General features: G+C 37.9%; 1 protein-coding gene and 1 long non-coding RNA gene across 6 annotated transcripts in view; one reads left to right on the forward strand and one right to left on the reverse strand.

Annotated features, from left to right (window-relative positions):
• The window catches only part of PARG (poly(ADP-ribose) glycohydrolase), a 113,180-nt gene extending 95,031 nt beyond the window's left edge, over positions 1 to 18,149 (forward strand). For all 5 annotated transcript variants that reach the window (XM_033841668.2, XM_019929484.3, XM_019929407.3 and 2 more), the window contains 3 exons: positions 4,670 to 4,775; positions 16,168 to 16,296; positions 16,995 to 18,149. In XM_033841668.2, coding sequence (XP_033697559.1) covers positions 4,670 to 4,775; positions 16,168 to 16,296; positions 16,995 to 17,149 — 390 coding nt within the window. In that variant the 3' untranslated portion in view covers positions 17,150 to 18,149. The remainder of the gene's footprint in view (positions 1 to 4,669; positions 4,776 to 16,167; positions 16,297 to 16,994) is intronic.
• Positions 1,873 to 20,162, reverse strand: LOC141276650 (uncharacterized). The gene is made up of 4 exons (XR_012326533.1): positions 20,076 to 20,162; positions 14,536 to 14,667; positions 4,497 to 4,547; positions 1,873 to 2,194 (listed from the first exon to the last, which is right to left on the reverse strand). It is a non-coding gene; the product is annotated as an uncharacterized lncRNA (long non-coding RNA).
• Positions 20,163 to 23,971: the final 3,809 nt, after the last annotated feature.

Below are 23,971 nucleotides of genomic sequence, written 5' to 3' on the forward strand. Positions count from 1 at the left end.
TGATACTCTCTACATTTACTTGGATAGCACTAACCTTCAGTTTCCCATCCTTAAAGACACAGAAATTTTAAAGATGTGAAGCCTTGGTATATGTGAATAGGTTAAGTTAGTTGTAAGTATTACCAACACTGAAAAACATTTATTTGTACAATGGTAGAGTCCTTATGAGACTTTTTTTTTTTTTTTTTTTTTTTTTTTTTGTGGTACGCGGGCCTCTCCCTGCTGTGGCCTCTCCCATTGCGGAGCACAGGCTCCAGACATGCAGGCCCAGCGGCCATGGCTCACGGGCCCAGCCGCTCCGCGGCACGTGGGATCCTCCCGGACCGGGGCACAAACCCGCATCCCCTGCATCGGCAGGCCGACTCTCAACCACTGCGCCACCAGGGAAGCCCCGAGACATACTTTATAGAAAAAGACTGAGTCTTTAAATAACCTGGCAATAGAAGTTTTATTTCATTCAAGTCAGATTTTTTTGTTATCACCAAATTTGGAAGGGGACTGTTCTTAAATCAGAGCTTGATTAACACAACTGATCAATACTTGCTGCTGATATTTCTAAGAAGCTCAACATTTGATCATTTATAATCTTTTATTGAAGTCTGTGTTACTTTTCAGGAATATTAGTTCAAAATCTATCATTTTTAATGAGTTTTCCCTTAAGTTTCTCAATGTATAGAATCAGGATAACCATAGAGAAACCTAATCTAGTCTTTGATTTCACATATGAGAAATCTAAGGTCTACATGGTGTTTTCATTTTATATTGCATCTTTAAAAAATTTTTATTTATTTATAGTTTTTTTTTTAACTTATCTTTGGCTGCGTTGGGTCTTCATTGCTGCGTGCGGGCTTTTCTGTAGTTGTGGCGAGCGGGGGCTACTCTTTGTTGCAGTGCACGGGCTTCAGTAGTTGTGGTTCGTGGGCTCTAGAGCACAGGCTCACTAGTTGTGGTGTGTGGGCTTAGTTGGTCTGTGGCATGTGGGGTCTTCCCGGACCAGGGTTCAAACCCGTGTCCCCCTGAATTAGCAGGCGGATTCTTAACCACTGTGCCACCAGGGAGGTCCCTATATTGCATCTTAAAAAGGCAAAATCAATTTACTAATGTTACAATTATTTTAAAGATAAAAAATCATCTATAATTTTACCTTTCAAATAATTGTTTTCATTTTTGTAGGTCTTTCCACATGAATACTAATTTTCATATAAATGTGTGCAAAAGTTACCTACAATATTGTATTTATCTATTTAATTTATCCATAAATTGTATTTTTCATACTTTCTAATGATCTTCATGATGTTTTTTTAAATAAATTTGATGTTTTTTAATCTATCTATCTACCTATTTTTGGCTGCACCACATGGCATGTGGGATCTTAGTTCCCTGACCAGGGATTGAACCAGTGCCCCTTGCAGGAGAAGCACAGAGTCTTAACCATTGGACTGGCAGGGAAATCCCCATAATAATATGTGTAATGGCCACAAAATTGGTTGGATTGATATACTAGGACTTAGCCACTGTTTTTGAACTAATAGGTGGTCCCAAGTTTTTCTCTATTATCTATAATGTAGTAAACATCTTTGTATAGTTGTTATTAAATAAAAGAAATTTACAAAAGAAGAAATTTATAAAATTACTGTTACTGAATCTTAAGTATAATTTTAAGACTCTTAATTAATATTATTTTATTCTTTTCCAAAAGATTAAGGAACTTTTTATGTTCTGTTTGTTTTTAAGAAATCACAGTGTTCTAAAACATCAGAAAATCATTTTCAATACCAACTATGTATTAGTTTAAGTTAGACGAGTACGGTAGATTGATTTCATATAAACAACTCTTTTTTTTTAAATTAATTTATTTTACTTTTGGCTGCGTTGGGTCTTTGTTGCTGCCCGCAGGCTTTCTGTAGTTGCAGAGAGCAGGGGCTACTCTTCATTGCAGTACGTGGGCTTCTTATTGTGGTGGTTTCTCTTGTTGTGGAGCATGGGCTGTAGGCACGCGGGCTTTAGTTGTTTTGGCACGTGTCTCAGTAGTTGTAGCTCGCAGACTCTAGAGCACAGGCTCAGTAGTTGTTGTGCACGGGCTTAGTTGCTCCGCGGCATGTGGGATCTTCCCAGACCAGGGCTCGAACCCGTGTCCCCTGCATTGGCAGGCAGATTCTTAACCACTGCGCCACCAGGGAAGTCATGAACAACTCTTTAGGACAAAAATTGTTAAATTATTAATTTAGCAAACAGTATAATGTATTTACATTATATAATGTCCTCCCTCCCTCCGCCCCCCCCATCCCACGCCACTAGGCCATCATAGAGAAATGGTTGGTTCAAACAGAATAAAAATTTTGTAACAGTAGCCAAGATATGGAAGCAACCCAAGTGCCCTGCCCATCAAGAGACAAATGGATATGTATACAATGAAATATTTCGCAGCCATAAAAAAGAATGAAATTCTGCCTTTTACAGCAAAGTGGATGGACCTAGAGAATATTATGCTTGGTGAAATAAGTTAGACAGAGAAAGACAAATACTATATATCACTTACATGTGGAATCTAAAAAATAATACAAATGAATGTATATGCAAAACAGAAACAGTCTCACAGATACAGAAAACAAACTAGTGGTTACCAAAGGGGAGAGGGAAGGCGGGGAGGGGCCTATTAGGGGTACGGGATTAAGAGATACAAACTACTATGTATAAAATAGATAAGCGTCAAGGATATGTTGTATAGCACAGGGAGTTACAGCCATTATCTTGTAATAACTTTTAATTGAGTATATTCTGTAAAAATACTGAATCACTCTGTACACCTGAAACTAATAATAATATTGTAAATCAATTATGCTTGAATAAAAAAAGAATTTTGTATTTAATCATCAGTTATTCTTTATACGTAATTACTGTGTAAGTATTTTATATCATTTAATTTCTATCTGATTACATTTTTAAAGTTTCATTTTATTTTACTTAATCAGAACACCAAATGCAGGTTAATTTCAGTTTTATAGGGTTTTTTTTGTTATGGTCATTTTTCAAGATAGATTTTTTTTTTTTAAGTAAAATTGGTTAGATTTTGCTTCTAATAATCTAAATATTTCAAATTCTCTGTTGTTAGGCCTTAGTCTTACTAAGCTACTTTTGCTCGTTAAAGAAAAGTTACCCCAGATATGTAGAGATAGCAGTGTGCAAGAAACTAAAACCATTCTGATGGTATAAAACAGAGATGACACAAACTAGGAGGCTAAGAAATCTTCCTCTTCTTCTAGACATATTTGGAGAATTTGACAGGAAAGCAAGTGGCAAAGTTACGTCTATTCTGACAGAAAGTCTGTTCACCCCCTTGTTGGCATAAAGGCAGAGACTGTATCTTTCAAGAACCTACTCAAAAAAATTGAGCTCTTTGATAGTTTTGACCTAAAAGAGATTTTCAGATGCTCCATGCATCTGATTATACAGGTAATTTGTGAGTTCTAGTGTAAGCTCTGTACCACAGTGTTGAGTAATGGTCCGGTACCAACTTATAATTAATATCTGTCAGGATTTACAGCCTAGGAGGGGGTGGAAGGAATAGCCTTGTTAATCCACCCAGACAGGTATAAAATACATTTTTATACCCTTGTAGCAGCTTCAGAGAGCAATTTACAGTATTTCTATGTGTGGGTTTCATAGAAGCATCTTTCTTTATCCTTGGTTTTTCTCTGGGAACATTTGTCACACATCATTCTTTCTATTTTATTTACTGTTATACATAAGCTATATTTTAGGGTTTGGTACTTGAGAAAGCCCAGGGGAGACTTGCTTTGCTATTATTTTAAACCTCTTAATATAGTCTGATAGTTTCAGAAAACTAAGAACCCTTTGGAGGCAGAAAGACCAACTTGTCTGACAGCAAAGAAATGGAAATCAGAAACTCTGGGACCTTAAACTGCAGTCTTCTCATATACAAAATGAGCTGTTCATTTAATTAAAACTTAGCATCCTCAGGATATATTGTACTTTTCTCAGGTTACTGGCAAATTTTAAAATATTCTAGCTTAAAACAGAGCTGTGAAACTAGAGAATCTTGGAGCTGGAAGGGATATTAAAGGTTATCTTGTAACCAGGTATAGGAATCCTTTTTATATATAGTTACTTGCTCATTTTATTTATAGTTGTTTAAGCATTTCAGTGGCAGGAAGCACATTTAAAAGCTAATCACAGTTATTAATCTAAGTCCCAATAATTCAGAGAGAGAGTGGTGAGGAAGCATAATAGTAGTAACTCTTTACCTTAATGAAAAAAATGGTAATCAAAAGTTTTCAAATAAAAGTGTCTTAAATGCCTTTCTGTACTTCAATCCCTTGTGGTTTGTGATTGGGATTCCATTAGTTCTTAAAATATCTGATATTTTCCTTTATATTTGTTTGAATTGGAAAAAGAAACTGAGACCTGTAATGGTTTAAGGGCTTTGATTTGCCCAGCATCAAAGCAAATAAATAATAGAACTGATCATTTCTTACTCTCTTCCTTGTGTAATCCCAGGATTTTCTTTTTCCCCTGTACTTTGGCCCCTAGGAAAAAAAGAGAGAGAGATAACATAAGCTTGATAATGGATACTCATCCTAGTACATCAGTCAGAAATACTGTTAGTGTCTAGTCATTCACGTGCTTTGATATTTCTTTCATCCTGCAGGCTTACTGTGGATTTCTTCGTCCTGGAGTTTCTTCAGAGAATCTTTCTGCAGTGGCCACAGGAAACTGGGGCTGTGGTGCCTTTGGGGGCGATGCTAGATTAAAAGGTGAGTGAATCAGTTGTTATAAGAAGGATAATAGTATTTTGACTAAGGAGAAGAGTTAGTCCTTCAAACCGGATTTCTAACCACAGACCACAAAGATCTAAAAGAAGAGAAAAAGAATATTTGACACCATCCTTTTTTTTCTTATTGTATATGAAGGAATCCGTATTTTTATTTACTTTTTACCTGCAGAGGTCACTTATCTCTGATCTATAAGACACAGTATTTAGTTGAATAAAGAGAGAGAAGAGGCCAAAATTACTATGAAGTTTCAAGCCAAAGCACCCATTCAAGCACGTTCGTTTACAGAAGTGATTTTTTTATGGACAGAGCTATTTGATGACTGACTCGTTCATTCACCAAACTTACGGCACATCTGCCACTGCCTAAGCACTGTGGTAGGCTCTGAGAATACAAAGGTGAATAAGATGTAGTCCCTGCTTTGGAATTCACAGTCTAGCATATGAGAGAGAGGCATAGACAAATGCAGCACATAGTAATGAGTGCTTTAATAGAGGTACACAGTGTGTGGGACTATAGCTTGGGAGAGCTGCATGAATGGCACAGATAAGGAGGCATTTGGGTACTCAAGAAGGATAAACATTTCTTGCCCTTTATAGTTTATAGTAGAAAAATCACAAACCTATCAACAAAGCTATTGGTCATTTACCATATTCTGACGTTTGCTTTCCTCTCAGGAGTGTCAGTTATAGAGAATAGTATTATATTATTACTTAGCATGGTTACTATTCTTTGTCAGCCCAGCTGGTGACATAAGCTGGGTGTGCTACAGTACAGTCTTGACACTAACTCCCTGAAGTTAGCACAGACCCTCGGGTTAAGGACACCCATCCTCCACAAGACTGCCCCTACTGCAGACTCTAGCTGCAAGTCTGGGGAGGGGGTGTCCCCCTGCCCACCTGCACCTCTTACCAGCTGGCTACCAGTCTTGGGAGTTTTCCACAACCAACCCCTCTAAGGTTTGATAATTCATTAGAATGACTCACAGAACCCAGGAAGGTGCTATTATAATTTTATTACAAAGGATACTCATAGGGTTTATGTATTTCAGCCTGTTGAGTTGTTGTCACATGGATTTATGTTTTATATGTTTACATTTTTGTGGCATGCTTAGAAAAATCTTCTCTATTCCTTTATTCTAAAGGCTTTCACCCATATTTTCTTCATATTCAAAAACAAAAACCGCATGTTGTCAGTTTTGGTGTTTTGAAGGTCTATAGAAGAAGGAATTTCTGGGTTTTATTTTATGAAATTCTTTATCATCCTGAATTTGTTTGAGGAAACCTGTTTTTCACTCTGGGCTTATTGATCTTATGACAGACACTTTTTTCTGTTTTTCTCTTAAGTAAAATAAATGAGTAGATTCATCTCATCAATCCAGAAACCAGGTCTACCATAAGCCTTGGTCATTTGTGATGGACAATTTGGGAAGCTTTATAAATGTGTTCATTTTGTTTCTTTTCTTCATGGCATAAAAGCCTTTCTCTCAGACTGCGGCTTTGCTTGCTCTGGTGACTATTAAGGGTAGTATAGTATACACAAGATTCTCATTGTGTAATTTTCTCAATTATCGAGATTATTTTTCTGTTGTGAGCATATATTGTTTTGTTGGTTTTTTCCAGCTTTACTGAAATATAATTGACATACAGAACTATATAATTTTAAGGTGTACAACATAATGATTTGACTTACATCATGAAATGAATATCAAGTAGGTTTAGTGAACATCTGTCATCTCATATAGATACAACATTAAAGAAGTAGAAAAAAACTGTTTTCCTTGTGATGAGAATTCTCAGGCTTTACTTGCTTAGCAACTTTCATTTATAATGTACAGCAGTGTTAATTATCTTTATCATGTTGTACATTACATTCCTAGTACTTACTTATCTTATAACTGGAGGTTTGTACCTTTTGACTACCTTCATCTAATTCCCTTTCCCCCAACCTCCTGCCTCTGGTAGACAGAAATCTGATCATATTTTCTTATGAGTTTGTTTATTTGTTTCTGAAGTATAATTGACCTACTTATACTACGTTAGCTCCTGGTATACAACATAGTGATTCTATATTTCTGTATATTTCAAAATGATCTCCATGATAAGTCTAGTTGTCTTCTGTCACCATGCAAAGATCTTATGTAATTACTGACTGTATTCCCTGGACTGTACATTTCATACCCATGACTCATTTATTTTGCAACTGGAAGTTTATACCTCTTCCCCCTCACCTATTTCTCTCCTCCTCCCTACCCCCTCCCTTCTGGAAGCCACCTGTTTGTTCTCTGTATCTATTACTCTGTTTCTTGTTTGGTTATGTTTGTTCATTTATTTTGTTTTGTTTTTAGATTGTACCCATAAGTGAAATCATACAGTATTTGTCTTTCTATTCCACTTAGCATAATACCCTCTAGGTCCATCCATGTTGTTGCAAATGGCAAGATTTCATTCTTTTTTATGGCCAAGTAGTATTTCATTGTATATATATACCACATCTTTATCCACTTATCTATTGATGGGCACTTAGATTGCTTCCATATCTTGCTATTGTAAATAATGCTGCAATGAACATAGGGGTACATATATCTTTCCTAATTAGTGTTTTCATTTTCTTCAGATAAATACCCAGAAGTGGAATTGCTGGATTGTATGGTAGTTCTAGTTTTAACTTTTTGAGGAACCTTCATACTATATTCCATATATATTGCATCAATATATATTCTCATCAGCAGTACACAAGGGTTCCCTTTTCTCCACATCCTCACCAACACTTATTGTTGTCTTTTGATAATAGCCATTCTGAAAGGTGTGAGGTGCAATTTCATTGTGGTTTTGACTTGCATTTTCCTGATGATTAGTGATGTTGAGCATATTTTCATGTGCCTCTTGGCCATCTGTATGTCTTCTTTGGAAAAATGTCTATCTAGGTCCTCTGGCCAGTTTTTAATCTGGTTGTTTGTTTTTTTGGCATTGAGATGTATGAGTTCTTTGTATATTTTGGATATTAACCCCTTTTTGGATATATCATTTGCAAATATCTTGTCCCATTCAGTAGGTGGCCCTTTTTGTTTTGTTGGTTTCCTTCACTGTGCAAAAGCTTGTTTGTTTACTGTAGTCCATTTGTTGATTTTTGCTTCTGTTTTCATTGTCTCAGGAGACATATCCAAAAAATATTGCTAAGACTTATGTCAAAGAGCATACTGACTATGTTTTCTTCTAGAAGTTTCATGGTTTTAGGTGTTACTTTTTTTTTTTTTTTTTGCAGTATGCGGGCCTCTCACTGTTGTGGCCTCTCCCGTTGCGGAGCACAGGCTCCGGACGCGCAGGCTCAGCGGCCATGGCTCACGGGCCCAGCCGCTCCGCGGCATGTGGGATCCTCCCGGACCAGGGCACGAACCCATGTCGCCTGCATTGGCAGGCGGACTCTCAACCACTGCGCCACCAGGGAAGCCCTAGGTGTTACTTTTAATCCATTTTGAATTTATTTTTGTATATGGTATGTGAAAGTGGTCCAGTTTAATTCTTTCGCATGTAGCTGTCCAGTTTTCCCAACATCATTTATTGAAGAGGCTGTCTTTTCCCCATTGTGTATTCTTGCCTCCTTTGTTATAGATTAATTGCCCATATAAATATGGGTTCATTTCTGGGCTCTCTATTCAGTTCCATTGATCTGTGTGTGTGTTTTTGTTCCAGTACCATGCTGTATTGACTACTGTAGCTCTGTAGTAGAGTTTGAAATCAGGGAGTGTGATTTGTCCAGCTTTGTTATTCTTTGCCAAAAATTGCTTTGGCGGGCTTCCCTGGTGGTGCAGTAGTTGAGAGTTCACCTGCCGATGCAGGGGACACGGGTTTGTGTCCCGGTCCGGGAAGATCCCACATGCCGTGGAGCGGCTAGGCCCGTGAGCCATGGCCACTGAGCCTGCGCGTCCAGAGCCTGTGCTCCGCAACGGGAGAGGCCACAACAGTGTGAGGCCCGTGTACAGCAAAAAAAAAAAAATTGCTTTGGCTATTTAGGGTCTTTTGTGTTTCCATACAAATTTTAGAATTATTTTATTTCTGTGAAAAATGCCATTGATATTTTGAAAGAGATTGCATCAAATCCGTTATTGTTTTTGTAATTTTAAAAAATCTTAATTAAAAATGTTCTCAACCACGTGGATGACCTTGAAAGAATGATGCTAAGTGAGATAGATACCATATGATCTCACTTATTTGTGGAACCTTAAAAAAAAAAAAAAGAGCTCATAGATACACAGAACAGATCAGTGGTTGCCAGAGGTATAGGATGGAGAGTGCACAAAATGTGTGAAAGAGGTCAAAAGGTACAGACTTCCAGTTATAAAATGAATAAATCGTGGGGATGTAATGTGCAGCATGGTGACTATAGTTAATAATACTGTATTGTATATTTGAAAGTTGCTAAAAGAGTAAATCTTGCAAGTTCTCATCACAAAAAATATGTAGCTATGTGTGGTGGTGGATGTTAACTAGATTTATTGTGGTGATCATTTTGCAATATATACAAATATCTAATTATGTTGTACACCTGAAATGAATATAATGCTATATGTCAATTATATTCTGATTGTATAAAAAAAAGAGTCAGCCGTAGGAACTGTATAAAAACCCCTCTTTTATAAGCCCACTTTCTCATTAGCCACATAGCATATATGAGCAAGGGAGCATTTAAATCCTAGATTAATTTCCAAGAGAAGAGAGCATTAAGAAAGAGATGTTCGCTGATGAACCAACATTAGAGAGGCAGAGCGGGTGCACAGAGAAGAATCAGAAGCTATGGTCCAGTTCAAAGTATTGATAGATTAAATAAAGTTGGTAAACAAAAACCCTTTGAGAGCAGATAAAGACAGGGCCAATATTAACTTCTCTGAACTGGCCATCTTTATCTGTCCCTAGGTCTTAGTAATGTTTCAGGAAGACTCATCTGAACCATCAGATGCTATCCCTACCCTATAAGAAAGAAGGGAGGAAGGACAGTTAAAACAAGCAAACAAAAAACTTCATGGAGGGAGAACATGGGCATATAATAAACCCTTAAACTTACATTTCTTTTATTAGAAATAAGGCTAAATATTTTTTAACATGCTTGTTGCCTAACTGTGCATGAGTTTTTCAGTTTGTAACAATTTAATTTTGAATGGCTTTCATTGTACGTTATGCTAACAACTAGTAAGAGAATATTTTTCATATATTCATTCATTCAACAGACATTGATTAACAGCTTTCTGCCCCAGACAGCCAATGGCCCTATGAGCCAGAGGGTAGGAAAGAAGGGACATAGGGAAGAGGGGCTTGATGCCTGTCCTCCAGCAGCAGCCAGTTACCTCCTGCAGGCTTGTGGAACCAAAGGGGCTCTCTCTATCCTCCTGCCTGGCCCCTCATCTTTCTGAGGACCCTCTGGAGGCCCGTGGAAAAGAGCTTTTGAGTGAATGTGAATTCTCCTTTCTGGGGCTCATAGCTATTACAAAGTGACACTAACCCCCACCTCCAGTTCACACTTGGCTTTCAAAATTTTATTCTCACCCATTTCTATGGTAGCTACCTCTTTCTCCTGTGTTCTTTCAAGATAATAGTTCATGTGTTTTGTCTCTTCTTGGTAGAGCTTGTTGTACTTTGGTTGCCCTGAAAACTCAGCTCTCTGGTAGACTCAGGAAAAGTTATGATTCTGTAGATTACTTGGCCTTTTCTCATTGTTAGATGGAGTAGAAGCACTGTTTTTTGCTTTTTTTGTTTGTTTTTTGCAGCATTATTTATCCCATCTCAGTAGAGACTGTTGAGTGGGCTCCTGCCCCCTAAGTGTACCACCAGGCACCCATGAGATTTTTAGGAGATAACTTGAAACCATTTCTAAATAGTTTTTAAAGCAAATTATGTTTGTTTCATCTCTTATTTCTAATTTTATTGCATTGTAATCAGAGTATAGATAAAATTATCTCTACTTTTTAAGAGTTTTTTGGGCTTTTACTTGTGGCCTAACGTAATTGTTGTATATATTATGTTGGCACTTGAAAAGACGTCTCTGAAGGGTATAGAATTTATACTTTGTTAGATTCTATACCTATTAGATCAGACCCTATATTTTTCTAGTTTTATCTGCCTGCTTTCCGAAGGAATCAAGTGGTGCTCTAAAGTTCTTTCTGTTGTGTTTTTGTCAATTTCTCATTGCACATCCTCAGTGTTTATTTTTTGTACCTCTCCATACTGTGTTATCTGACTTGTGAAAGATTATGCCATTGCTAGCTTACCATAATTTGAAGCTATCTTGATGCAGTCCTGTGCATTTTCTTTTCTATCCCCATTCCCTACCTTCACTACCTAATAGTGACTTGCAAATAAAATAAGCTTAATGAATTTCTATTTGACAAATAGAAATTTCAGCTCCACCGCTTTCTGGCTTTGTGACCTTAGACAGGTTAATTAATCTTTTGGTGCCTTTATTTCCTGATTTTCAAAATGGAAATAATACTAACGTTTATTCAGTTTTTGTAAGGATTAAGTGAGTTAATCCTTGTGAATCTTGAGTTTGTCCTTTAAAAAAAGCTGCTAGAACGTTCAGCATGCTACAGTATAGAGCTCAGTGTTAGCAGTTGTTACTAATGTTACATGCTAATGGCCTCAGACCATACCTGTGGTATAAAGTATCCATGGTTTTACTCATTTTTTGTTTGGTTCATTTGTTACAAGAGGACACTGTGAATTGTTTTTTGACATTATTCATATTTATTTGAAGAATTTTCACAGCTTAACATTGATGCCAAAAAGAAAATTAAAACCAAGCTCCCTGCAGGTTAATTTAAGTGATTATTTTGGCACCTAGTTGTGCTTGAAGTTAGAATTTGATGGTTTTATATCATACTTGGAGTCAGTCCATACACCCTATTAGATTTGTGATTTATTCTCATCTAAATTGTGATAACAGGAGAGTTCACTTAAATTGCGAGACATAATTGTCTAGATGTGCAAAGATCTTGGGGATGTAGTGAGGCCTGAAGACAGTTCTGTTTAAAATGATCTTTTGTTAGTGATTACTGATGTATTTAAGGTCAAGATTAATTTAAATTTCTGAAAATTTCCTTTGTGTATTTATAGTCTAATATCCAATGCAAGGAGAAAAGTTATAACAGATTATGGAATTATACTCTGAAAGAGTCTTTAGGGATCATCTGATTCAACTTCTTCATTGCACAGATGGCGAAAATGCAGGCAGGAGAGTTAAGTGACTTGGCCAAAGTCATAGAGCTTAGATAGCTAGCAGACGGGCAGGGCCTGAGTTCAGGTCTTCAGTCTCCAGTCCCAGCTTTTGTTACCATGTGTACCCAAACAGAAATGGATGTGAAATCAAGAATGTAATATGAACTGGTTCTCTTATTAGGATCCAGGCTCTTTTTTGGTAGCTCTGTCAAGCTTAGCTCCAGGAGCCTATCCACAGGGACAAAGTGGCCTGTGAAGCATTTAAAACTTAAACTCTATAGGGAGATACATTTTAAATGTTTTTATTAATATTTTATTTCATAAATGGCAAATGACCAGTGATCTAGTATTTCTGTATGTAAGGACGAAGTAGGACTAAAAGGACTTTTCTTTGGGTCTCTCTCTCCTCTCTGTCTCTTAAATAGGAAATACTTAAAGCCAAATTTCATTCAAACCAAAAGATAAAAAAATGATACCTCTGGTAGAAGAAGATGACGATTCATTGGTTTCCCTTTTTATATGTAGTTTAGGTTAATTAGGAACCTTTTAAAATTGAGTGCACTGAAGCTTTAATGTATGTACAAGTTGGTTGAGTGGTTTTAATTAAAACGTATCTCTATTTTGAGATAATTACTTTCAACACTCCAAGATTAATGAGGCCTAGTCATGGTACCTCACATGTTGGGGATACTCAATAAATATTAGTTTGGAAATTAGGAAATACTTTGGTATTTTAGAATATCACCATGTATTCTAATGTCTTACATTGTTTCCCAAATTTGGAGATACTCAGCTATATCAAATTTACTAGTTCATCTTAAAAATATTTTTCCTTCCTACATAATTTTTAAACTTTTTATTTGAAAATAACTTCAAATTTACAAAAAGTTACAAAAAGTTAAACAACTCTGTGTATGTTTATGTACATATATGCTTGTGTATTATATACAATTTTTTTCTGAATGATTTGAGCTTAAGTTACATACATTATACCCCCTTTGCTAAATACTTAAGTGTGTTTTTCCTATTCTCTTATATAAACACATTACAGTTATAAATTCATAAATGTACACTGATATAATATTTTAATCTTCTCATCCCTGTTGCAGTTTTATCAGGTGCCCTAATCAAACCCGTTGTAGCCATTTTGCCCTCCAATACAGGGTCCAGGGTCAGGTATTGCATTTAGTTAATGTCTGAGCCTCCTTTTGAATCTGGGTATTTCCACAGCCTTTCTTTGTCTTTCTTTTATGACATTGACATGTTTGAAAAATACAACATTCCTTGAGTTTATCTGCTGTTCCCTCATAATTAGGGTTATAGTATGCATTCTTTTTTTTTTTTTTTTTTTAAGATGTTGGGGGTAGGAGTTTATTTATTTATTTATTTATTTATTTGCTGTGTTGGGCCTTCGTTTCTGTGCGAGGGCTTTCTCTAGGTGCGGTGAGCAGGGGCCACTCTTCATCGCGGTGCGCGGGCCTCTCCCTATCGCGGCCTCTCTTGTTGCGGAGCACAGGCTCCAGACACGCAGGCTCAGTAGTTGTGGCTCACGGGCCTAGTTGCTCCGCGGCATGTGGGATCCTCCCACACCAGGGCTCGAACCCGTGTCCCCTGCATTAGCAGGCAGATTCTCAACCACTGCGCCACCAGGGAAGCCCATAGTATGCATTCTTGATCAGAGCAATACCTATAGGTGATAGTGTCTGGAGGCACTTAGTAGTCATCTGACCCCATTAGTGATGTTAATTTTGGTCACCCAGTCAAGGTGTTATCTGATTTTTCCACCTCTGTTGCAGAGTTTTTTTCCTCTCTTGTAGTTAATTAAGTAGTCTGTAGGAAGACACTTTGAGACAAAATTTCCCTTAGGTTTAGCATCCTTTATTGATCTTTGCCTGATTCAGTCTTTACCATGATGGTTGCAAAAAGAGGATTATCTCGTTCTAGCACTCCCTCCCGACTTACCCAGTTAGTCTTTGGCTTTCTCCTGTGAGTAAAAGCCCTTCTTTCTCTCTATTTATTATATATTATCATTGTGAACTCAGGAATTTATATTTTTTCAGTGATTTGTAAGTTATTACTGTACATAATATTTTGATGCTTAGCTTGTCCAGATTTGGCTAGTAGGAGCTCCTTCAAACTGGCTCTTATATTCTTGTGACAAACATCCATCAGTTTTCCTGTTTTTGAGCACTTCTTCACTTTCTGGTATAATAAAACATTCTGGTATAATAAAACATTCTGGTATAATAAAACATTCTGGTATAATAAACAGGTTCATCTTGTACCTGTCCTGTCCTAACCATGGAATCAGGTGTTCCCTGAGGAATACAGCTCTGTTAGGTGGCATGGTATTAGATACCAAGATCTGGGCACTAGATGTGCTCATTGCTACTAAGATGTCTTCTTTTTGGCCCTTTCAGCAGACAAAACTAAGAAATGCACATACATACACACACACACTCACTCTCTCTCTCTCTCTCTCTCTCACTCACACACACACAAATGTACATATTTTAGAAGTCATGAGTACATACCAGTGCCTTCCATTTCAATCTATCAATCACCACAGAGTTTTTTGTCTTTTCCCATTCCGTGTTGCATTCCCTCTTCCATACTGAGAACTACAGCTGCCAGCAACATCAACAAATTAACTCATTTGTTCAGTCCTGAAATATATTTTAAAATAGTTTCAGAATTGCTTCACCTGTACTACTGTGGTAAGCAAATCTAGTAAAAAGAGTCCAGGAATTGTTTGCAATTCTTTCCTCTTTGCCCAAGACTGAAGGCATATTAGTCAAATATTGTGTTCATAAGTTACTTGGATTAGTTCTTACTTTCATCCTTTCATTTTTCCTTTCCCTGTAGTGCTATTCTTTTGAAATAAAATTAGGCTCATTTGTTTTACTTTGCTTTCAGCTACAGGTTCCTCCCCATTCCCATTCTTATTGTTTTAATTTTGTTTTGAATATGTAGAATATTAACATGCTCTCAAAAAATCAAAACTATATTTATCCTCCATAGTGTTTTAGTTTGATTCCCACCTCCCATTGTATGAAGGAAAAGATTTGTTACTAGCAAAAGGGCATTTATTGTACCTTTGTTCATTTTTGTTATTTAAAGTAAATTTTGTCGGGCTTCCCTGGCGCAGTGGTTAAGAATCTGCCTGCCAATGCAGGGGACACGGATTGGAACCTGGGTCCAGGAAGATCCCACATGCCATGGAGCAACTAAGCCCGTGCATCACAACTACTGAGCCTGTGCGCCTAGAGCCCGTGCTCTGCAACAAGAGAAGCCACCACAGTGAGAAGCCTGCACATAGCAACAAAGAGTAGCCCCCACTCTCTGCATCTAGAGAAAAGCCCATGCGTAGCGACGAAGACCCAGTGCAACCCAATGCAGCCCAAAATACATAAAATAAATTTATTTTTAAAAATAATTAAAAAAATAAATTTTGTCTATTGAGATTAAGATTATAAAGGAATTTAACTTTTGGAAATATACTCCAGGCTGAGTGATTTGTAACTCTGATTTGTGGGGACAGTGGTTCTCAATGATTTTCCTTTTCCAGTACACCAGAGTTAACTGTCCAATGTTTTCAGTAACATTCACTCCATGCTGTAGTGATTGGGTGGAGGTGGGAGTGCAGGAGGGATAAGGATGTCTTCTCTAACCCATTTTTGAGAATGCTTGCTTGCTGTAGGGTTAATGAGAACAGTAGAACCTCCCAAGTATATTGCTCATGGGAAATCACAGAGACTCCTTTGACAGAAAAAAAACAATGACTATGTATAAGATAAAATAATTAAATCAAGCAAGCAAACACAAAAATTTTAGTTCCAGATTAGTGTAAGTGAAAAAAAAAATACCACTTCAGTGCCTTAACTGTGCTGCCTCAGATGCACCTTCCTTTGTTTTCCCACAAAGATGCTTACTTACTTGGGAATTCTGTGGCTTGATGATATTCTCAGCAGCATGTCTGTTAAGTCACAAAACTAGATGATTTATATTCATCCTGTATTTGCCATTGCTAATAACGTGTATATTAGGTTTATAAATCTTTAATCCAGGATAAAGCTATGACACCAGCTATAATATTTACCTGGTTGAAAGAACAGAAGGTATCTTGAAGTGTCATAATATAGTTGTGTTTCTTCTCTTTGCTACAGCCTTAATACAGATACTGGCAGCTGCTGTAGCTGAGCGAGATGTGGTTTATTTCACCTTTGGGGACTCAGAATTGATGAGAGACATTTACAGCATGCACACGTTCCTTACTGAAAGGAAACTGACTGTTGGTAAGTAGGGGATAGTCTTGACACTTGGTATCTAGATGGATTGTACACCATCCAGGAGGAGCACTTGCTAAATCTGGATAGATCATAGTGGATAAGAAAAAATGGAAGTGTGACTTTGATGGGGCGACAAGGTCTTAGAGGGGCAACACTTGCAGAATCTTTTTCTGGCAAACTTTCCTCCTCAATCTTGAATGAGTATGTCAGCTTATTAATTTAAGGCCGAGAAGTTGGAGTTAGTGTCCACTTTTTACTTTTTTGTGTATAGAAAACTGAAAGAGGGAAGGTATTGGCGGGTAAGTTAAAACCTAAGCGGCCTCACTCTGAGTCATGTTTATTAGACATGCCAGCATCCTCCATCTACTGTTTCAGCTGGACCTGAAAGGCCTTGCTATATGGGAGCTACATGTAAAATTAGAGTTGCCACAAACTCCCAGAACAATGCATGGATGATGCACCATGTATAGCCTGCTGTAATTATGAACTAATAAGTAGTTTCTTTAAGGTATTCTAAAAAATTTTAACTTTATATCAGGAAAGCCTTCCAGGCTTTTTTTTAAAAAATAAAGCCTTCATGCTCTATTTTCAAAAGCCAAATGTGAGTATATTATTTAGATTAAGATAAAACTGAAGTGTTCTGTAGTAGTTTTACCCATCTACATACCTTAATGTGCAAATTGGTCTGGCTTTCTGCTCTTCAGGAGAAGTATATAAGCTGTTGCTACGATATTACAATGAAGAATGTAGAAACTGTTCCACCCCTGGACCAGACATCAAGCTTTATCCATTCATATACCAAGCTGTTGAGTCTTGTGCGGAGACCACCAACCAGCCAGGACAAAGGACTGGGGCCTGAGGATCCAAGTGAATAGAACCTCCTTCCACCTCTCATGAGAAACATCCTTTCTGAACTGTCAGGTGTAACATATGAACTGACTTAATATAAATGTGTATATAATCCACATTTGTAGGCAAGGATGCAGTCCCTTCCACAAACATAGATTCAGACATATTTTGTTTCCATTTTTTTCTATTTCAGTCTTCATTCTTTGATTTTTCTTTCTTTTGCCCATAAGATTTCTTGTGAAATTTCATGAAAGTTTGTGCTCAGCCTGTCAGGTCTCTTTTTTGATGCCTGTATGTTATACAAATTGCCTCTGCAGCTAGCAGATGCCAGGGAAGAAGGTGAAATCCTAGAATCTGTTTAACTAACTGGGTCTGCTAAAGATCTCCCTGTGAGCCTTTCACCCCCTACTCTTCTTATGATTGCATTGTTGGAGTTTTTGATTTTTGAAAATGAAGAGTTGGGGTTTTTTTTTCATACATGTTACATAATGCAGATCCCCTGCGTTAAAAGTTTTGTATTTAAGGCAGAATAATTTCCAGAAAGTTATTTAGTGACATCACCTTTATCTGTAATGGTTTGTCTGTCCTTTTTCCCTGATCAATTTTTATTGATACTGTTTTTGGAAATTGACCTAAATGGAAGGAAATGTAGAATAAAAGTGTTTCCCAAATGGTGTTTAAAAAACAAACAGATTCAAGAGACTTGAAGGATCTTTTGTTTCTTGGGGTTTTTTTTTTCTTTCTTTTTGAATTAGGATTATTGTTTGTTCCTTGGTGCTTGAGGCATATTCATATAACCAGAGTTTAGAAACTGGGAACTTCATGGTGATCTGTACATAGTGAAGTTTCCCTAGTACTCAAAGGTTATATAGTTAATAAATTTTCATTAACAAATCATTTGTCAAACTCCCATATCGTCTATATTTCATATATATAAAAAATATATGTTCTTTAAGTGTGTCTACATGCAAGCACATAAAATCTAAATAAAACTGGAATTGTGGAAATGATTAGGTTTAGGCTTTATTAGGGGCTCTGTTTAAAATTCTTTATTTACAATTGTGTCCATTTAAAATGGGCAACAAACATAAATAATAATGTCTCTCAGAAGTTAAAGCCAATGTCAATTCTGTGTTAACTGAGAGTAGAGTTTAATCACAGAAGCACTTATTTATATTTCTAAAGTAATTCTAAACCATACTGTTGAAGTTCTAGTTTATAGTCAACTGTCAGGAAAAGCTATTGGTGGTCAAATCCTATTAATAAGGAGTTTTAAGTAGATGGTCCAAACACCTGGTATCAATATTGGCAAGGAAAAAATGGGGCCTTAGCCAGCATCTGCAACTCTTTTTGTTTATATAGAGATTGAGAGGTTAGTGGAATTTGGCACCTGAAGGCAGCCACTTGTCACTGATGAAGTTTTTTAAGATTTTTCATCATCTCTGAGTCCAAGGTGTCTGGCTTTATTTCTACTGGTACTAAAGTCTTTTGTTTCCTTCCCAACCCATTCCATGCTTTGGTTAAGCATTCATGGTATATTTCATTTCTTTTTATCTATCTCTATATTCTTTCCCTCTTATCTAGCCCCAAGACTAAGTAAACAGTTCTTTAAAATGTTGCATGAACAGTTTAGGAGGTTCATGTGGTAGAGAAATCACTGAGTCCAGGTAAGAAGACCCCCCAGCCTAATATTACAGAATACAGGTACTAAGACTCAGCTCTTAGTACTGAACAGGTTGGTGACCAGGCCATCTTCCTGACTGCCTTTCTTCTATTGAGGGGTTTTCAAGAATAAAAGCCTGCCTACTTCTTTGTCCCAGTACATTCTTGAATTGGGACGGTTTAATCATGAGGAATGTATAGAGAGAAATAATGTCCATTTTTTGTGGTGGGGAGGGTGGTGGAGAGAACATGATTACTTTGTTCCTAAAGGCCCTCTGTAAAAGGAGGGACAAAATCAGACACTGAACTAACATTTGTATCTATTTTAAGACATTTAACAGCACCTTTTTGTTCTCTTTCATTTAGGGTTTCTTTTATTACATGTTGTTTACCCTTCCCTTCTTTAATCTACTGAGGCATGAAAGGATATTTTCAGTTTAGAATTCTTAGGTTTTTAATATAACTCACTTGCTTTTCACTTTCTATCTAGCTCACTCAAATGTATAATAACAGTTTAAGGAAACAATGTGGACTAATGGAAAGGGCGTGAGATTTAAAATCAGGCCAGCTGGGTTCAATTGCTAACTGTATCCCCAGCTAACATTTTAACCTTCTCTGGATAAACTGAATTGCTGAGCCTTACTTAACTCATTTAGAAAATGGGTTATTAGCACCTACCAAGAAATACTGTATATAAAGCAACGAGCATAGGGTCTGGCACTCAGTTGGTCCTTAATAAATGCCAACTATTTTAGTTGACCAGAAACATGTATGGGGCACCTACTGTACACTAGGGACTGTGCTCATTGCTTTATATATTTTAGCCCGTTTTACCCATGGGCTAACAGATGCCCAGACGTTAGGGAGTACCATCTCAACTTCCAGGAGTTCATTATGAAAGGAGACTTACTTTGTAATCTGATAGAGCAAAGGTTCTGACACTCTTGTTCTCTACCAAGTTCGTAGTACAGCTTATTCTTCATCATAAATAACTAGTTATCAGTGGGGTATATTAAATGGTCTCTGAGACTTACCTCTTTTCTTCCTGGTTGAAGGGACACTAAAGGCAAGAAGATAGGTATTTGAAAGTGAGATTGAAAAGAAGATCTAACCAAGCTCCAGGATTGCTATGTCAGGTACTTAGCCAATAATATATTGCTTTGGAAACCAAGCATTAAGTTGCCCCACTCCAAGAATATGACGGAACAAAAAAGTCACTGGATTATATTCTTTAACACTTCAACAGGAAGAGAAGCAATTGCATAGATTCTCACCTGTTTTCTTCTGTCTTCTCCAATCCATGTGGCTGCATATTCATGGCTTTTTCTGATGTAAGGAAGAAGTGCATCCTAGGAAGTCTGTTTTAAAGACAAACAAAGGTTAAGAAGGTGTGTCCTTCCTCCTCTCAACCCTGTGGATCTGCCCCAGTCCTTTTTCTGGAGGGAAGGGAAAGACCAGCCATTCCTGGAACATGAGCTCAGAATATTTAATCCTGTCCTTTGGGGGCTGGAAGTGGGTCCTAATGTGATACTTACTAGAACAAACTGCCGGAATCCACTGACCCACTGCTGTGCTCCGTGCCCACTGGAGTCCCCTTAGTCCCTCCTCACCAGATTCACACAGACCTACTGAGCCTTTAAAGTGCAAGGTTTCCCAAAGAAGACAACCAAAACTGTTCATCTGATAACTGGTTTTATTTTTCCTGACTGTTTTATTTTAAATGTAGGGCTAACAGGTCATGATGATTTTGAACCTGGGGGATAAGGAGAGATCTGTGCTAATGTTTACATGATTTTTCTAGGAAGAGAATAAAGAAATTTTGATCCCCTTGGTACCACCTAATATACATACTCTCATTTTATTTATTTTTTAATTTATTTCATTTATTTATTTTTGGCTCCGTTGGATCTTCATTGCTCCAGACGGGCTTTCTCTAGTTGCAGAGAGCGGGGGCTACTCTTCGTTGCAGTGTGCGGGCTTCTCACTGCAGTGGTTTCTCTTGTTGCAGAGCACAGGCTCTAGGTGCATGGGCTTCAGTAGTTGTGGCATGCGGGCTCAGTAGTTGTGGCTCATGGGCTCTAGAGCACAGGCTCAGTAGTTTTGGTGCACGGGCCTAGTTGCTCCGTGGCATGTGGGATCTTCCTGGACCAGGGCGAACCTGTGTCCCCTGCATTGGCAGGCGGATTCCCAACCACTGCACCACCAGGGAAGCCCTATGCTCTCATTTTAAAAATGTGTGTCTTAGGTATTTCGTTAAAGTTTTTGCATATAGATTTGTTATTCCACATTAGGTGTTAGGCATGTAGAAATGGTCACAGGCATAAGGAACTTTCCAAAGGTAAAGAGAATTCAGGATGCCTTAGTTTTTCTTCCTTGCCAGGTTCCTGAGGTCATGTTTCCTGTTCATTTCCTTTTCCTAGTTTCCATCTTCCCTCAAGAGAGCTCAAATAAGAAGATGTCTTGAAGGTTCTGAGGACCACCATCCTTCCATTCATTCACATATTCACAGACACAAGTGCCTTCTCTGGGCAACCATTGAACTGTCTGCTCAGGGATGCAAAGATGAATGACTTGTCCTCTGCACTCAGATCTAAACTGAGGCACAGAGAGAGGGTGATGCAAAAAACCCCACAAATATCATTTTCTTTTCACTACTGTGTTGCAATTCAACCTAGAAAAACGAATTGAACTTTTATGCTAACAATTTAGAAATTGGAATAGGCCCCTGGACAATGTCAGTTCACCAGAGTGTTTAATGCCCTTACACAACTTTCTCTGTTGGAGAGTTGTATAAACAAATGGCCTAACTTATAACGTTTAGATGGGCTACCTAAATGCCCTTTCTTGACTTAATATAGGAGCTGGCATGTGGCTTCTTGCCATCTTGATTCCTATCATCTCAAGTGCCTGCCATCTTTGGTTCTTGGATTCTGAGAAAGTGGCACTGGACGCTAAAAAGTAGATTTCCTAATAGAAATGTTACTTTTCCCTATGGTGAGTCCACACAGGGTAGGTAGAAGGTCATGTTTATTTTAGCTGGAATTATATTGCCTCAGTTTGAATACTATACATTTAATAGATGAAAAATGAAAATTAGCTTTTACTTGATATCAAGGAAAAAATAAATTTTACTTGGCATCAAAATATTTCAAAATATGAGAACCTTGGGGATAAAATAATAAAAGGGTCCTTGGTGGTGACAAGATGGGAGACGATGGCAGAGTGTTGCATTTTCTATTAAGATTTGTAACAAGAACCTATAAAGTTGGGCATAAAAAATTTCAATATTTGGGAAGAAATATACTCACTGTAGAATTGATAATACTCTCAAAAATATACCCTGATCTGCTCTTGAACATGTATGAAGCATCGTCATCAGAATCTTGACCTTGCAGTATTTTAGAGTATTCATTTATTCCACAGATATCATATTTCATTAATTCTAAAACATTTTTTTCACATTGTAGCATCTGGAATCCAAATACTTCTAAAACTTGGTGGTATATCATAATTTAATTTGCAGTATTTTTTAATGGTAATAAAATAAATGTATTTTATAATCTATGGAATCTTATATTTGAGGAAACATGGTAATTAGAATGCTAGCCATATACCAGTCAGTTTTAAGCTTTGGACCTGTAATTGTGACCAAGATAGACTGGGCCCTTGTTATCAAGTTTACACTGTAGTGGAGAACACAGACAAGAGCTTGTAACATGACTTAGACTGGGTAGTCAGGAAATGGTTTTCTTTTTAAGGGGAATTTCAGACATATACAAAAATAAAGTAGGGTAATAAACCTACATGTATGTATTATCACCCATCTTCAACAATCACCAATTCATAGCTAATCTCGTTTGCTCCGTATTCCTACCTATTACCCACCCCAATTTTTTGAAGTTCACCCCAGACATAATATATGTCTTTAAAGACTGTACCACAATACCATCACACTAAAATAGAAAGGACTTCTTATTCCAAAACATGGAGTACACAAACATTTCCCTATTCTTCCTGCTAAGTACAGCTAAAAACCATGAACATGATATATAAAACAAATATAAAATTCTGAAAGGGGGAAGAGAGAAGGCAGACTGGCTAGGGGAATCCTGGGAACCAAGGAACAATATAGTGGTAAGTTCCCTGGATTTTGTTATTGGTCTTATATTCTATAGTGATTACTGGAACAGGCAGCCACCTGGAAATTCTGAGTGCAGATAAAGAAAGGCCCAAGAAAAGCCTACTCCCTTTAGCCAATGGACCAGGAAAGGGGCAGCCTACACGACAGAAACTTTTATGTAATAAACCCTCTATTCAAGCCAAACACACAAAAACAACAACAAAACTAAGACCCTACCAGCAAAGATAATGTATAGAGCCTAGACTTTCACCCTTTCCAGGTTACAACAAAATGCTCCAGTAGGTCAGGTGGTAAAGGGGGTCTCTCCCAACGCAGTGTGAGTGGAGAACACATGCGAACACTGGACTTCTATCTCCACCTGGGCTAACATGGCTCCTCTCCCGTTTCCTGTTAGGTGCCCTGCCCCTTCCACTAGGAAGTGTCAGAGGAAGCCTAACTGACAGAACTTTTTCCCACTTCTCAGCAGAACTGAGGCCATTCATGCACTTCCATCTACCATTCTGCATTGTCAATGGAGAATACATGAAGAGCATCAGGGTGCTCCCCTTCCTAGCCAGAATTATGTCAGCACAGCCTACAGTGGAGCCTGAACTCCAATTTCTACCAAGCAGTGACAAGGAGCCCTCCCCTCTGTGTGTAAACTGAGGCAGAGAGGAGAACCTGAACATCCATCTCCATCTGGCTGTAACGAGGCAGTGTCTTGTTCCCCAGCTGGAACAGTACCTGAGGCCAGCTAAAACAGGTATCAGGGCTTTCCTGGTGGTGCAGTGGTTGGGAGTCTGCCTGCCAATGCAGGGGACGCAGGTTCGTGCCCCGGTCCGGGAGGATCCCACATGCTGCGGAGCGGCTGGGCCCATGAGCCATGGCCGCTGAGCCTGCGCATACGGAACCTGTGCTCTGCAACAGGAGAGGCCACGGCGGTGAGGCCCGCATACCACAAAAAGAAAAACCAAAACAAAACAAAAAAAACGTATCAGAGGAGGCCTGCTAAAACACAAGATTTAATGAGATCCCAGATTCTCATAATAT

Source organism: Tursiops truncatus, chromosome 16, assembly GCF_011762595.2.
Source record: "Tursiops truncatus isolate mTurTru1 chromosome 16, mTurTru1.mat.Y, whole genome shotgun sequence".
NCBI lineage: Eukaryota > Metazoa > Chordata > Mammalia > Artiodactyla > Delphinidae > Tursiops > Tursiops truncatus.